This window comes from Empidonax traillii, unplaced genomic scaffold, assembly GCF_003031625.1.
Source record: "Empidonax traillii isolate 1590-97213 ecotype Southwest subspecies unplaced genomic scaffold, ASM303162v1 scaffold80:size1517328, whole genome shotgun sequence".
Lineage (NCBI taxonomy): Eukaryota > Metazoa > Chordata > Aves > Passeriformes > Tyrannidae > Empidonax > Empidonax traillii.
Window position 1 is genome coordinate 922374 of NW_020955273.1, and position 16032 is coordinate 938405.

A 16032-nucleotide genomic window follows, 5' to 3' on the forward strand; every position below is an offset into this window, starting at 1 on the left:
GGTTTGACCAAGAATTTTTTGGGAGTTTGTGTCCCACTCAAGGGAAGGACCGTACGTATCTTTTCACTGGGTTGTTCTACCTGAACTAATTTCCAATATATTGTGAGAGTTATATGAAAAAGAGTCAGAGATTGCCTCTCTACTACATTTTTGTAAAATCAGATTGGAAATTTTCAAAAACGCAGACATTAAACTAAGGAAATATACCGAGTGCACATAATTGGCCATAAAATAGCAGGTTTTGGATAATCTTCCAAATCAGATAGCACAGTAGCATTATGCCAGCAAGAAGTAAAGTACAGTCTGGTGTATCACTGAAGGCTGTGAAATGTACCAATTTATATTATCCAGTGACAATTAGAGAAATATCTTTGCTTAATATGCTTAATCTTTGTTTTGCTAATGTAAAATTCATTGCAGTTTTCAAAATGTCTTGTCCTTTATCTGTGGGAAAGAGTTTATATATCAGGTATGATACACACGTATGGGTCATCAGATAAAATTCTGTTAAAGGCAATATTATCTACATAAATCTGTATTTTTACTAATGATCTTGACTGCCAGGTTTTTTCATTCTTCTGTCTATCATCCTGAAAAGCAAGTATATTAGGTTCTCTGCTTCAGCTTATTCACTTTAAAAGTGACTGTTGAAAAATTACAAGAAAAACAAATTTGAGAGAAAAGCTGTTAGAGTGTACTGCAAAGCAGGCATCTCCAAGAGTAAGAGCATGTACACAACCAGGGAGCTTCAGAGCAGATACTACAAAAGCTAGCAAAAATATACCTGATGAAGGGGAATCTGTATTTCAAACTGAGGAATAGAGGACTCTGTGGCAGCACAAGTCTTGCTAAACATCTCACTGGCTAGATTCTTTAGCACAGACTAAGAAAAAGTCAGAGCCACTTACAGAGTTAAGTTGATTTTCACTCTCTTTAGATCAAAACTTTTACTTGTGTGTTTGCAAATACACAAGCCAGGAAAGACAGAGGGAATGTAAAGGTAAGAGAAGTGATGTGCAACACCTTCAATTTTGTTATATTTTACAGCAGTAATCATGTAAGTGCTAGAAAAATTCTTGCAGGGTTTAAAGGTTAAAGGTAATGGTTTAATTGGGAAAGTGTCCCTCTGCCTTCTCTTGTCTGTGGGACATGGTAGTTGAGTAGCATCGCTGAGGTGAAATTGTTACAAGAATGCAAGTTCAAGTCTCACATAAACAAAGGAAATTTTAGTGACTTCAGAGGGAATTGAATACTGACTGCAGTCAATTAATTTTATTCTTTGCTCATGCATCCCAAAGTTGTAAAAACCTCCTTGTCCTGCCTGTGAGACTGACTAAACTTTAAATAAAACATTATTGTATATAGAGGTGGTGTTTCCAATGCTACAAAACTTCTAGGTATCACAAAGTGTAATAATCGGCATTAACCATCAGAAAGTTAGGTGTTTACTCAAGTGAGTCTGCACTCAGTGGAGAGACAAGTGAGCCGAGAGTGGGTTTAGTTACATGCTAAAATAGATGCCTAAACTAAATCAGATAAACTCTGCTTAGGATTTCTTTATTCTGTTGACTACAGAAGGAGTACAGTGATAGCTGAGCTTAAATTCCTTTCCCACAAGTGTCTTATTCTGAGTGGAAATCTGGTTCATCTTCTCCACTTGTATTTTAGAGTAAGACCTTCAGAATTTTTATTCTTAAAATTCGCTTGTTGTTTGCAAAAGTTTATCAAGACTTTTTAGTAATGGCTGGTACATTTACTTTCAGTCTCTTCATTAATCAGTGCTTTAAAACCATCGTTTATGCTGTAATGAATCGAGTGGAAAGTAGTATTCTGTAATATTAGATGAAGTAATTTCTTTTAAAAGTAAGCTTCAGCAGATTTTTATTTCTTTTTTCCTCTAAGTGTTACATTTATACAAAGTCTTTCAGAGTAGATTCAAGTAATAGAAACATTAGAAGAGTTTTTCCTCTTAAGATTGGCTCATGTTTTAATTTATTAATAATAATATTATTTTTGCTGATTTACAGAAGACTGGAATGTCCCACAACATTTCACAAAGCAGTATTTATATTCCAGCTTGCTATTATATACAGAAAAAACATTTGAATTTCGCTAAAAAAGCAAGTGGCTGCTTTTTCATGGGTGGAAAACCTGGCCTGCTGACAGCTGTTTGTGTCCTGGTTAGCTGGAGCAATGGTCTCACACTGTGTGTCTGCCACAGCCGCTTGACACATTCCTCAGGCTCTTCCATAGCACTTTTCTCTTACATGCAGAACCACACACACTTGCTGTGTCTTTCCAGCTCTCACATGTATTCTTGAGAACATGTGTGTATGTGGATGTTTATGCATATGCAGACATCTGATCTCAGTGTGTAACAAGTGGAAAATAAAGCCATATCCAAAACAGCACCTACACAAAAATGCATTCTTAGAGTTTAGGGCACAAGCCAATAATCTCATGCCAAGGGTTCCCAAGTTTCAGTTTTCAGTTAGGAGTGACTGATAACCCAGTTCTCTCTGCAGGGACCAGGTAACTGAGGTGGCAGCCTTTGCTCTGTCCTCCAATATCCATGACCTTTTTTCTATACATTCCTGTATAACTCAGGTCTCCTTAAAAAACTAGCTGAGCAAGAAGGTTTTTATTCTACTGAAGTGTTGTATTATGCAAAAATGTTTTTAGTCAAAGTGTCTTTATTGTGGAAAACATTTCCTGCTTTAATGTACTTGTTTTGCTGTCTGTTTTAATCATATCCTTTGAAAGTGTCAATAGATTTTTCTATTTGTAACATTATGATATTTGATAAGTTGATTGATTATGAAGTGTTGAGAGCCCTGCCATGTGATCCTTTATTTTTAAATATACGTTTGTACTAGCCAATGCTTAAATTTCTTGCAGGAATACATAAGAGATGGAACGCATAAAGCTTGAGTCTGATCAAATCTGATGCTTCTGGAAATAGAGTGCCACAGTACTGTGGCCTTAAAATAACAGGTTCTGACTGAAACTGGAACTTTGCAGTGATAAATACTATGTCAAAGTTATGGTCCATCTTTGGTACAAAATAAAAAAGATCTACGGCTGTGGTGTAGGCGAAGTAAAGTGTGTTTGACAATGACATCTTTCTTTCCCTGTGCAGGTGCCTGTGTCAGTGGCCATGATGACTCCCCAGGTGATCACCCCTCAGCAAATGCAGCAGATTCTCCAGCAGCAAGTGTTATCTCCACAGCAGCTTCAAGCACTTCTGCAGCAGCAGCAAGCAGTTATGTTGCAGCAGGTAATGTGGGTTACCTGCTTTGGACTGTTAGCACAGGGCATTCACACAAATATCAGCCAGATTTTATGGGTCTTACTTTGTAATATTTCATTGTTCATTACACCAAAAAAGAATGAAAATAAATGCAAAACCTCTCAGTCTTTAAATTTCTTGTTTCAATTGCAGAAGTGTGAAATTGTATTTTGAAATATTAAGTATTATATTAAAAACAGCAGCAGCAGTGGCAGATGCATTACAAATACCAAACAAATTGATATTTAAATTTTCAAGTGCTTAGGCACTTTTAATTGTAGACCTGCCAAAGGAAGTGAAAATAGAGTTGCAGATAATTGTTGCTTTAAAATTCATAACACTGTAGTGCTCCCTTTAGTCACATAAATGGATGCGGTTATGAAATTTGAACATAACAGCTTGTTCATCAGGGGAAACATTTTTTTATTTTATTTTTTTCATACAAAAAATTGGTACCACATAAGGCTCGAAAGGGAAAGGAGGTTGCTCTTTTCTTAGTACAAAATCTGTCAGTTAAGTGAAAAATACATGAACTTGTTATTCATACAGTAATGATAGTGTCAGTGATCAGTGCCTTGGTGTAACACAGAGTGAATTTTTGGGTGCATGTTTAATTGTCATACAGAAAATTATGTGTCTGTTTGTCATAGTCATAGCTCAATCACTGAACTATATGTTTAAACATTTTAATATCCAGTACCATGATCATTACAGGCAGTTCACCTTCAGTTGTGAATCCAGCTTCCTGCTAAGCAGATTGACAGATTAATTACTTTTTTCCCCTCAGAAGCAGACAGTTTTGTTTGGCCTTAGTGACTTGTAGCTTTCTTGCAAGTGGATGAGTGCAGCTTCTGATGTGTTACATAGGACATGTGAGGAACTTAGGTATAGTTATTTGAGGAGTTAATTTGGCTCTTGCATTCCCTTTAGAATACAGATTTTTTATACCCTTCTGTTTAGGATATTTTGGAATCTGCATTGGAAAATTTCAGAACCGCCTTGGAAAAAAATGTATGTAGATCTGCCTCTTCAAATCACATTTTTTGTTATGAGGTGATTCTTAATGGCTACGCTACCATATGCCAATCTAGAAGAGTTTAGGAGATTTATAATACTTGAAACTTTTGCCTTTATTTATTAAAGTCAAAATGGTTTATTCAGCAACAACTACAAGAGTTTTACAAGAAACAGCAAGAGCAGTTACATCTTCAGCTTTTGCAGCAGCAGCAGCAACAACAGCAGCAGCAGCAGCAACAACAGCAGCAACAACAGCAACAGCAGCAGCAGCAGCAACAGCAACAACAGCAGCAGCAGCAGCAGCAGCAACAACAGCAGCAACAGCATCCAGGAAAGCAAGCAAAAGAGGTAGGAGCTAAGACCCTTGCTGATGCATACTAGTCTGAGCTGTCAGAAGCTTGGAAAAGACAAGATCAGTTTAGATCTTTTCCTTTGCAACTATCAAAGATTTGTTCTTATGTTTTTACTGGGCTTAATAGCAGGGCTGGTATAATTCTCCTGCTCCCCTTTCTGAGACACAGGATTTGAGCAGTCTAGTGCTGCTGTCGTCTAATGTTCACTAATGAATCCGAGTGTGCAAAGAACAAGCTGTGTGGTGGACTCTGTACTGATTATCTTGCATTTACAGGCAATCTGTATTGGGGAAGGAGCCTTACTTTGCTCAGTGGCACAGCTCAGAGAGCATGCAAATTTAGTCCATGGCTGAAAAAGAGCGACTGAGCACAGATTTCAAAGTCACAGGCCCCTGATTAATGAACTGCTACTGTAGGTTTGAAGTGGCGAGTAGAAAGTTACAGTTTGATGTACTCATAAATCAACCTGACAAGTGGGTTTCTCAGGCCTAGCTTGCACTTGTCAGCAAACTGCATCAAATATAAACATAATACAAACAAAACACGTTGAAGTAGTTAAATTGATCAGCAGGTATCCTAGACGTTGTCTTCAAGCTGCCTATTATGCAAACGTCGAGGAAGCAGTTGTGACCTCCTGAGGCTTTGTTTCTGTTTGGATTTGTGAATAGAATTTCAGACAGCCATCAACTACAGAATAGAAATTGCTCCCTTATTTCTCCGGAGGCTCTGGGCAATCCACATGACTTGCTCCATTATGCAGTCTGTTTTCCAGTGAGCGCATCAGAAGTTTCTCTTTTCCCTAAACTAGAAAGGAAAGGTCTTCCACAGCAGCTTGTCTTTTTCTGAAGTGTGACTGCCTCCTCATACCCTCCTGAGTCTTTGTAGACTCAAGTTTGTCTCGAAATGCCTCACAAAATTGCAACCTATACTTTTGCTCCATAATAGGGCACTTCATTGCCTTGAATCCCATGCTCCTTGTAATATATTCCAACAAGAAGAGGGAGCAAGCTAATAGGCCAGTGAAAGGAAGGCTACATCCCAGTTTACTAACAGATCACTGGAGACCATGTTCATGGGCCACTGCCAACCAAACTCAGTCAACTGGAAAAACAAGAGTGCCTTCAAATCACAGGCTGCTGTTAGAAGTTACACTTTTAGCATAGATAAATTTGTTATCATCTTCCATGAGCTGAGCTTTTTTTTGTTGTTTGTTTGAAACGGTTGTTATATACTTTCTCTTGACCCTTTTCTTTAGCATGTCATTAAGTGTATGTTGCCGTTTTCCCTAACACGTAATAGCTTGAATGAATATAATAGAAAATTTCAAGCACTTTCACTGCCTGGGTATTCTACAAATAGCATTATTATTTAATAACTTAGATTAAAGGGAAAGAAGTTGATTTTATGGTTTTGGCTTTCTAGCCTTTACTATACACTTTACTTTTTCTGCTGCATTTGCTTTTTCTTTTTTTTTCCCTCTTCTATTTGTAGCAGCAGCAGCAGCAGCAGTTGGCAGCCCAGCAGCTTGTCTTCCAGCAGCAGCTCCTCCAGATGCAACAACTTCAGCAGCAGCAACATCTGCTGAACCTTCAGCGTCAGGGACTCATTTCCATCCCACCTGGCCAGTCTGCTCTTCCTGTCCAGTCTCTGCCACAAGGTATTTGAGCAATATGTGATTGGAGTAATTTCTAAATTCACAACTTTTTAACCACATTATTTGCACCTGTTATGACACTTAAAGATAGTTTGTAATTGAAACTTTATGATATTGCCAAATTCTCTGGAAGCTGATAAATTTTGCAGCATACTTTTATGAAGAAAAGCAGCTTTTTAGTGTTTTTGCGCAAATGTAAGGTGCATACACTGAAAACAATTTCTAATAGCAGCACAATTCAAGAATTGTTGCTTTTCTCTGGAATCACTGAAATCTGATTTTGTGGAATATAAGTAGATATAAAATATTTCCGACAGTGATATTAAAACCATTCAAAAAAATTACTTTTTTTTTTCCTTTTTCTTCCAAGAAAGTAAAGTGTCTGGCATTGAAAAGGACTTTGAATCTTCAATTTATGACAAGAGAATTTAGGGACAAGCCTTAGCATTAATTTTCTTTGCTATTCCTTTGTATGAAATAGGTTAAATATGACAACAAGTTTTGAAGATGATGATTCTGATAGTAATGAACTATGACAAATAACAGTAAAGACTTTCCAAAAAAAAAAAAAATTCCTTTTTCATTTTGGTCAGGATTTCTCAGTGCTGAAAATGAGCTCAAACTGTACTACCTGAAAGAAAATAGGGCACACAGTTTTGAAAAGTAAATTAACATGGAGATAAATGCTGCTTACATTTTAAGATAAAGTCAAAGTCTTCCCATCTAAGGACTCTGTCTATAACCTGCAAGGTATGTGTTTCTGTTTGTTTTACCATAGAGAGTTGAGATAAATGCCTGTCATAAAAATTACACAATAATTTATCTCTGATGCCCCAGTCCTGAAATGAGCATTGTTTAGACTGTGTTCATGACAGGTAACATTATTTTTAATTGGTCTTTACGCATGTAATTAGCTCCTCCACCAGATAACTATTATGAAATCGAAGCTTCAGAAATAGACGAGCAAAAGCAGAGTACGCAGTATGTAGACAACAGAGAGTACAAAAAAACCCCAATCAGACCAAACCAAAACAAGCAAACAAAACAAAACAAAAAACCCAAACCAACAAACACCCCACCACCACCAAAAAAACGGAGATTCCAAATAAACGTGTTAATTCCATACGTTGTGTTTTGTGAAAAAGCTGTGACACAAGCATATCCGCAGTCATAAAAACCACAATGAAAATGCGTCCTATTACACTAAATATTATTTCTTGTGAATAGCAGTGGGGAGATAAGTTGATTCATGAATTTGGACATGTGAGACTGGTAATGCTGGTTTCTTTTTGCACAAAGTCACACTAGACCTGAATGGAAAAAAACAATTGAAATAGAACCTCCCTCCGAACAGCTTTACCTTTTGCAATCGCCTCTTGTGCCATCTGTTGCAAGAGGAATTCCTCAAGTTTTCTCTCACATTAAGCAATCCCCATAGGTTTCCCTCAGCACTCCTACCCAATTGCACTGATACTCATTAGTTTAATGCAACACTCATTCATCCACTCCTAGAATAAAAACATAGGAAAAATAATAGCTTTTAAAATAGTTTTTAGAAGAACTAGTAAACAGTTCTTTTTAGGAGCTTTCTTTTAGTCAAAGAATTAAGCCCAACCAAAAAAAAGATTTATAGTAAAGAAATAAGAAATTACAAAATTTTACAGTTAAAATATATATGGATTGTTCTTGTAAAGTAAATTCATCTATTTTTTCTTTTGCCTTGATATTTTTTAGTTATAATGAATTCCAGAAAAGAATTTAATTCTTCCATTTTTAAATTAAACTTCAGAATTGAATCAAGGAAATACACAATAGATGTGATAAAAGGATGTTTTTCTCCGTCTCTTGTGCTGCAAAAGATATGATTATACAGAAGGATTTCCATATGTGTAACACAAATATTTTGATACGCATCCATTCAGATTGCTGAGTTACATGGATGACTAGAACAGTGAAAGTAACACACAAGGATTCATATTTATAAGTTATTGGTCATAAACAGTCACATAAACCACAACTTACTGTGGGTAAAGAGAGCATGGGGTTTTCATTTATTAGTGTGAAAAGGTGTAAAAAGGTGTAACTTAAAAGTACATCTGTTAGGGAATGAACAGTCTTTTCTTCAAGTATAGTTTCTGCCTTTAAAGAACAGGAATGTTTACTGTGTTTTCTTGATGGTCAGGTATCGCAAAGCATCTATTTTGTGACAAGATCTTCACTATGCCATATCCAAAAACAGTGGCTTACTTTGAGTTACTTACATATATTGCTGCATTGATGCTAGTTAAACACGAAGAATTTTAAATCACAGCAATAAAAAACCCAAAAAAAACAACCAAACAAAAAGCCCCCAGACCCTAAGTTTTGACTGGTCCACGTTGGGAAATGAAAAACAATTGCGTGGATGGCTTTTGTGATTTATTAAACATTTATTCAAACATAGAAATAGAGTAGATAGAGCTGAAAAGAGTTATGAAACTAACCTCAAAATCACCAAATTCTTAGTATTTGTAAATTTCATAGCAAATCAGTATTTGCCCTTTTCATTATAGTCCCTAACTTTTATTCCACTCTGGGTCCTCTTTTTGATCCTTTCCTCTTTAATGTAGTGTGGTATTTTAAAGGTTGTCACAACCTATGAAAGTTTAAAACTTACCCTACTTTTACATCCAGACTGAAATATCTGTCAGCCATTTTATAGGTCTCTTGTAAAAAGAGACTTGGACTTTCTTAGACACAGAAACCACAAAATTTCCATAATTTACAATTAATTACAAATCCGTTTATTAACTTTATACGTTTTAAATGCCTGCCCTTAATCCTTTTATCCTAAAAGGCAGCCTTTCAGTGTACTCTGAAGAAGTGATAAAATTAACCAACCTGAGCCTAGAGAGAAATTTCTTTCTGATAAAAAAAAAATAAATATCCAGGGGAGCTAGGCAGCCTGGAGTCATAGCTCCATCCATAGATTCCTACAGTGGGAGGGGCTGCCCAGCAGTTGTCCAGAAAGGCAAGAGACCCGCGTCCATGGGACAGGCCATTGCTCCAGGTGCTCCTGCCCTCCTACATTCATCCAGCTTGTGTCTGCAATTCTTGCTCAGGTCTCCCAGGACCCAAGGTTTTACAATCTTCAGTGAAATTTCTCTGTGTTGTGTCTGCAAGACACGATATATTTACCCTCTGATTATCCACACAGATGGGTGTATTCTTGGTTTTAATTTTTTTCAGTTCAAAATTACTTTATTTTGTTAAACAGCAGAAGAAGATGAAGACTTTGAAGTAAATAAAGCACTGTGTATATCATGCCACCTAAGTGAATACATGATTTTTCGTTTTGATTTGTGAATGCATTTGCAGGTAACTGTTATTTACTCTACTGTGTTGTTTACATTTTGGTATATACTAAAATGCAAATTTAGTTCCTGGAACATACCTTATGAACTCAGCAGTAATTACTTACCTTCATTAAACAATTACAACTAGTGTTACCATCAATCCTATTACCCATCTCTCTAATGCAATAAATTAAAGCCTGGCTTCTTTGCTTGATTCCTTCAAACCTAGCTTTTCACTATACAAATATTATATAAACTCCAGTTTTAGGACTTACATTCCAATCGACTCTTTTTCACTTTGTCATTAGCAGAGTTTGCCAGTGGTTGTTGGTATCTAAGGTATTGGTGCAGGACACAAAGCAGTAGTCTAAAAATGAGCTGCTTTCACATTAAAAAAAAAAAAATCCCCTGCAACTATTTTGTTTCCATGCTACCTCTAGAAATTATTATTTCTGTAAATAGCTACTATTTTTAACAGATTTGTATACTTCATCATGACACAGCTACTAAGAAGTATTACTGTGCTTATTCCATATGTTCTCAAAATAAAACATTATCTAATAAACAGATTTGCTAGACAGTGAAAATCAGTCTTTACCTCTTTCTACTGTATCTTGTTTACTGAACAAAAATATACTCAGTGAAAAGTTTGAATAAATAGATGCTTTCTAGTACTTTTTAGAACCAGAAATTTGGGATCTTTTGTAAAATAAAAAAAAAAACCAAAATTTTGATTCAGACAGCATCTGCATCTTGAATATTTTGCATTCCAGCAGATATAGATACTATGAGCATGTCTTACCTAATTTCAGTTGAGATGAGATACAGAAGACAGTATTAGATTTTAAGATACCTTCGACCAAACTCTGTCAGGCTGAAAAACCTGACTGTGAAATCAGATCTTTCCCAAGAAGCTCTTGGGGCTTCACATTCTTTTCTGTGTTTAATTTACTATTCTTCAAAACAGAGATGTCAAACTTACGAAGTCTAGCAGTGACATAAGGTGTATATATTTCTGATTAACCCTTCATCTTTCAAAATCTGAATTTCCTATCTTAGCTGCATGTTTGATGGCAAGATAAGACAATGCTCACAGCCCTTCTCTTGCCTGTGTTTTGGGAGTTAAACTGGAGGTTTCCATGAATTCATGCAAACTTGAGCCAGATAGCCCTAACACACATGTATAAATACTTTCAACATTGCTATTTGTGGCCTGAGATGAATCGTGGAAACTACAAGTTTCCAGGCTGCAAGTGGAGTGGAGAGCAAGTTTAAGCTCTTTCTGCATAGATCTGGTGGCTAGACTCCAGAATAGTACTGTGCATATAGGAGAGAAGTTTGAGGAGCTCCTAGAATTTCATGTGGCTGCCCATCGCTCCAGAAGACTGGCAAGAAAGTCTCCTTTCTCCTATCTAAACTCTGCAATTTGTTTTCTACAGTAGAGCTGGACAAAAATATATAGTGGAGAAATTTGATGGTCTACCTTACATGTAATTTCACTCCTTGTGAAATTGAGAGAGTTGTAAATGGGCCAATTTTGCTAATAACGCCAAGGTCGTGAGTTTGATTCCCGTATAGACCATGCGCTTAAGAGCTGGACTCAGTGATCCTTGTGGGTCCCTTCCAACTCAGAATATTCTGTTACATCTGTGAAGCCCAAGTGCTGCTACCTTTCTAGTTGGCTGGTACTGAAAAACTCAAGTGATCACAAGGATGTAGGTCAGCACTGTAATTTTTGTTGGGTTTTTTGGTTTTGTTCTTCTAAACAGTGTCTTTTGGTTTGCCTTTTAGGACATATTTTTAAATGGAATAATTTGTGTCATTAATTAATGTCAGATACATTCTGATAAAATGTTAAACCTATGATCTCATTGATTATTTAATTTTTCTCTTCTGATTTTCCTCCGTCTAGTCTTCTTCCCCCTTATCCAGCTCTTGTTAAGTGTTTAAGAGAATATCAATATTTGTATGCTGATGTAATATGTTTTTCTGTTTTCCATTACATGTTTGATTAAGAAGAATTATAAAACCTGAGTTAACTGTAGATGTATTGAGTTATGTTTCCATGTCAAGAAATTGAGTAAGCAGACAACAAAAATCTTGTTTGAAGTAAATTTAGGGTTGGGGTTTTTTTTTAAGAAGTAGTTGCAAGTTCTTTGCAACTTTCACTCTTTTATCCTTGAGCTATGTTTTCAGAAGAAGTGTAATATTATTAAAATTGATAATTTCTAATTGACTGTTTAAAACACAAGAGAGGATAGTAAGATTACCTGGACTGTAACAGAAGACAAATGAATTTATGTTTTACTACATGTTGATTGTGCTGGAAAAACAGCATCAGCTTTATTGTTGGCATTAATCCATTAATAACACTGAGCTCATTATATGAAACTCTTTACTTTTTTATATTAGTGGGGCTCTCTTTCATTTTATAGCTGGCTTAAGTCCTGCTGAGATTCAGCAGTTATGGAAAGAAGTGACTGGAGTTCACAGTATGGAAGACAATGGCATTAAACACGGAGGGCTAGACCTCACTACTAACAATTCCTCCTCTACTACCTCCTCCACCACTTCCAAAGCATCACCACCAATAACTCATCATTCCATAGTGAATGGACAGTCTTCAGTTCTAAATGCAAGGCGAGACAGGTAATTCTGATGAGATTTCAACTGTGCTTCTCATTTGACATAAAGCTGTTGTATAAATCATAAGTCACATTATTTCCAGTCACAAAACAACATTTAATACAGGTTACTTAAGAGATCGTGGAGGCCTGATTTTTCAGAGTTGTTTGTCAATATGGCATAATTTTCAATAACAATATCTAATCGTTCAGACACAACAAAATGACCCTCCAGTGGTTTTATGATACCTGAACTTAAATCACAGAATAGAGTGGGCTGGTGCAGAGGTTTAAATGCACATTTGCGGGCACTTTTGTAAGGTGCATAGTTTCGTTCATTTTGAGTTAACACACCTACCAGTCAGGCCCTTACTGTTGAATCATACTCCTGGTTTCACTGGAAATGTACATCTGTATAAGTTTTCAAGACTGTAATTCAGTTCAAAGATTCTATAAGTGCTTCAAAACAGTATATTAAAGAAGTTCTCATTTGGTCCTTGTGAAAAGAACCACTGACTTTCCCTTCTTTTATGCACGACAGTAACGCAGCTGACATATTTCATACAAATTTTCTGTGGTGTTTGTGTGGAATTCCGCTATATGGATAAAGTTAAAATCATTTTTCAGACATATTGATAGATATTCTTCATTGTTCCTTAATTTCAAGTAATGGATTAAGTGCATTCAAGAGTACCTAGTAGCAGTAGCACTTATCAGTGAATATATTAGTGTAGTCAGATGTAGATTATCCTAATAGAAGATGAAATTTAATCTGTATAATAAGTAAATTTTTTCAAATAAATATTCCGTTTAATTTTTTTAATATTTAAATTATGGGACTATGATTTAAATGTCTCTTGTCCTCATGTTACTGTGAGAACATTTTTCTATCATTATTTTGTATTAATTAAAAATATGAATACATTTATAGTATTACTTTTAGTTAGTATTATTTTTATGGTTATATCTCATGGAATATTTCTTTGCTTCAGTCATGTGTAGCTGACACCCACATTTGCAGAACCATTTCCGGAATTTCTTTGATAACTTATTATGGATAAAACTATTTCAGAGGTTCCAAAAAAAGACACAGAATACAGCTAGGGATGTTTATGAAGCCAAATTGCTAAAGGAAGCAACGCTTGTGAACAAAAATATTTATTAATGGAAGCAACTTTATTTTTACACACATTTAAGTAGAAAATTCAAATATTTTTTGAATATTCACAATATTCATAAATTCTGACTGTCAGTCTTCAATATCTCTTCTCAGAATTGATCACTTGTGAGTATATTTTTTATTTATAGGTAGATGTTACACCAAGGTCATATGGCATAATTAGCATATAGTATTATACAGTCATCTTATTTTTTCATCCTTTATTAACAGTCATCTTTGGCTCTATTTCTTCTCTAATTGGAACATCATCTAGCCTTGGCAGTTGAACTATTCAATAGAACGATTAAATTTTTCTGACTGCTCTGAGCTAAATTGACCTGTTTTGACCTGTTTGTCACTGATCGTAACCTGACAGGCGCTAGCAGCCTCCAACGATTATGGCTTTTGAGATGAATCTGATGCCTTATTCTTTTGCTACAGCTCGTCACATGAGGAGACTGGGGCCTCACATACTCTCTATGGTCATGGAGTTTGCAAATGGCCTGGCTGTGAAAGTGTTTGTGAAGATTTTGGACAATTTTTAAAGTAGGTGGATTTTTATTCATTACTACAGAACTGTTTAAGGTCAGGGAAAGAGAAAGATGCCAAACAAAATTTTACTGTAAACCATAGCAGAGATTTTTGTGTGTGTGTGTATTTCAAGGAACTGGATAATCGAGACTATTGGCAGAGGGTCAAATTGTTATCCTTTCTTTCATGTTGAACACTTTTGCAGACCTTTCAGTAGCACAGTGTTTAATCCTCTTATTATCCTTTACTGAAATGGAGCCTCAGAAAATTTGAAGAAATGCTTTAGATTTTGTATTGGATAGTAGGAGTATGAAAAAGCACATCTTAAACTCAGACAGTTTGTCCAAAGTGGGAATTAATGTGTGTAGTATAAATAAAAAAAAAAACACAAAGGACTAAGCATGACCATTTAAATCTCACTTGCTAATCTATTTTTGTTTTCATTCTTGTATGTGTACAATATACATAGGGAGAAAAACACTATGAACATGTGGGTTTGCACCTTTCAGGACTGAATAGTGATGTCAAAAGTTTTCATCTTTCAGCATTTGTTTTAGGCAACTATTGTCTAAATCGCAGCATTTAGAAAATAAAATACGCAGCGTTTTCTTTTCATCTGCAGCTTCAAACTGCAATGGGTTTCTGCATTTTTTTCCTTTTTTTTATTTTAAAGTATTTACTAGTATTTCTGTGTTCATTTGTATTTTCAACAACAGCACTGATTTTCTACCCATGTACATTATGGACTGGTCTTTGTTAGGAGAGCCATACTCATTTGGCATGCAATAGATCTTAATGGAAAGCTACAGATAGGCTTATATAGATGAGTAACTTCAGGGGCTGAGACTCTTATGTTGTCATGGTGCAGCTAACAGGGTGAATGAACTGTTTCATGCTTCATCAACAATTAAGTTAATTAGCTCATTTGAAATTGCACTGCTTTGTTGCCAGGATGTTGGCAGAAACATCAAAAAGATGTGTTTACAAATGGTAAACTACAGAGTATATTACAGAAGCACCTTAACAGCAGACCATAAGAACTCGGTATAGCAATAACTTTTATAATAGAATTATAGCAATACTATTTGCAAAAGTATTTGCAATGCCTTCTTCGTCTTTCACTTTTAAATGAAGTAACCTATGCTGACTTGCAAATCTTAGGTAGGTATCACTCTTGATAAATTTTTGTTTGTTAATGAATTAAATGGAATGTCAAAACAATAGCTTATTATTGGATAAAAAAAAAAAAACACCTGATTTACATAAGTTTGTATTTAAGAAAATTAAACCTCCTAAACTCAATATAGTGTTTTGAGTATTATTAATGCTAGGAATTTAAATTCATTTAGCTTTTCCTTTTCAAGAAAACTATATTTTTCAAAATATATCCATCCATGTAGGCTGTAGTGATGCTAATTCTGTGAGCAGACTTTGCACATCCATTATGTCAGGTCTCTTGTTATAATCCATGATCACTAAAACCATTTTGATTAAGGCAGTATAGTGCTAGGTTTACAGATGTTCCTGCTTTCCTGAACCAAATAACCCTGGAAAATGTGAAACTGACATATAACATCTTGATAATTCTGGTGCAGAGTCAATCAGGGTTTACAGCAGTGTCATGGCTTTTGTCCTATACACCGGCAAAAAATGTCGGAGAATATTATTATTTCTTCTTTTCATTCAAGTCTATCTTCTGTGCCCTGAAAACAAATAAGATGTCATGATGCTGAATAGGCGAGTTTGTTTATGAAGTAGAAGTATTCCTTCATTTTTACACTAGTGTTAAGATGGAAATCAATACATAACTTTAGATTAGATTCTTTAGTACCTTTTCATGTTCACGCTAATGCAAAATCCCCATTACAATTAAAAACATTTTCTTTCAATTAAATATCAACTTTTAGTCCAAAGACTGACCATTTTCCCAACCCATTAACTTTATAGGGGATGACAGGGCTAATGGCTGTAGTTTTCAAGGCTTTGTTCTCAGTCTAATCTTTGTTGCAATGTTTCAGGTTCTCTGACTTGAAACAATATGATACCTGTGTTAAGAGAGTTAATGCAAGT

At 35.5% G+C, this 16032-nt stretch overlaps 1 protein-coding gene across 8 annotated transcripts in view; it reads left to right on the forward strand.

Annotated features, from left to right (window-relative positions):
- FOXP2 (forkhead box P2) overlaps positions 1 to 16032 on the forward strand; it is a 406115-nt gene that overhangs the window by 342679 nt on the left and 47404 nt on the right. For 7 of the 8 annotated variants that reach the window (XM_027880938.1, XM_027880940.1, XM_027880939.1 and 4 more), the window contains 6 exons: positions 3140 to 3277; positions 4451 to 4654; positions 5228 to 5230; positions 6151 to 6316; positions 12084 to 12297; positions 13873 to 13977. In XM_027880938.1, coding sequence (XP_027736739.1) covers positions 3140 to 3277; positions 4451 to 4654; positions 5228 to 5230; positions 6151 to 6316; positions 12084 to 12297; positions 13873 to 13977 — 830 coding nt within the window. The remainder of the gene's footprint in view (positions 1 to 3139; positions 3278 to 4450; positions 4655 to 5227; positions 5231 to 6150; positions 6317 to 12083; positions 12298 to 13872; positions 13978 to 16032) is intronic. The other variant, XM_027880943.1, reaches the window with a different exon arrangement.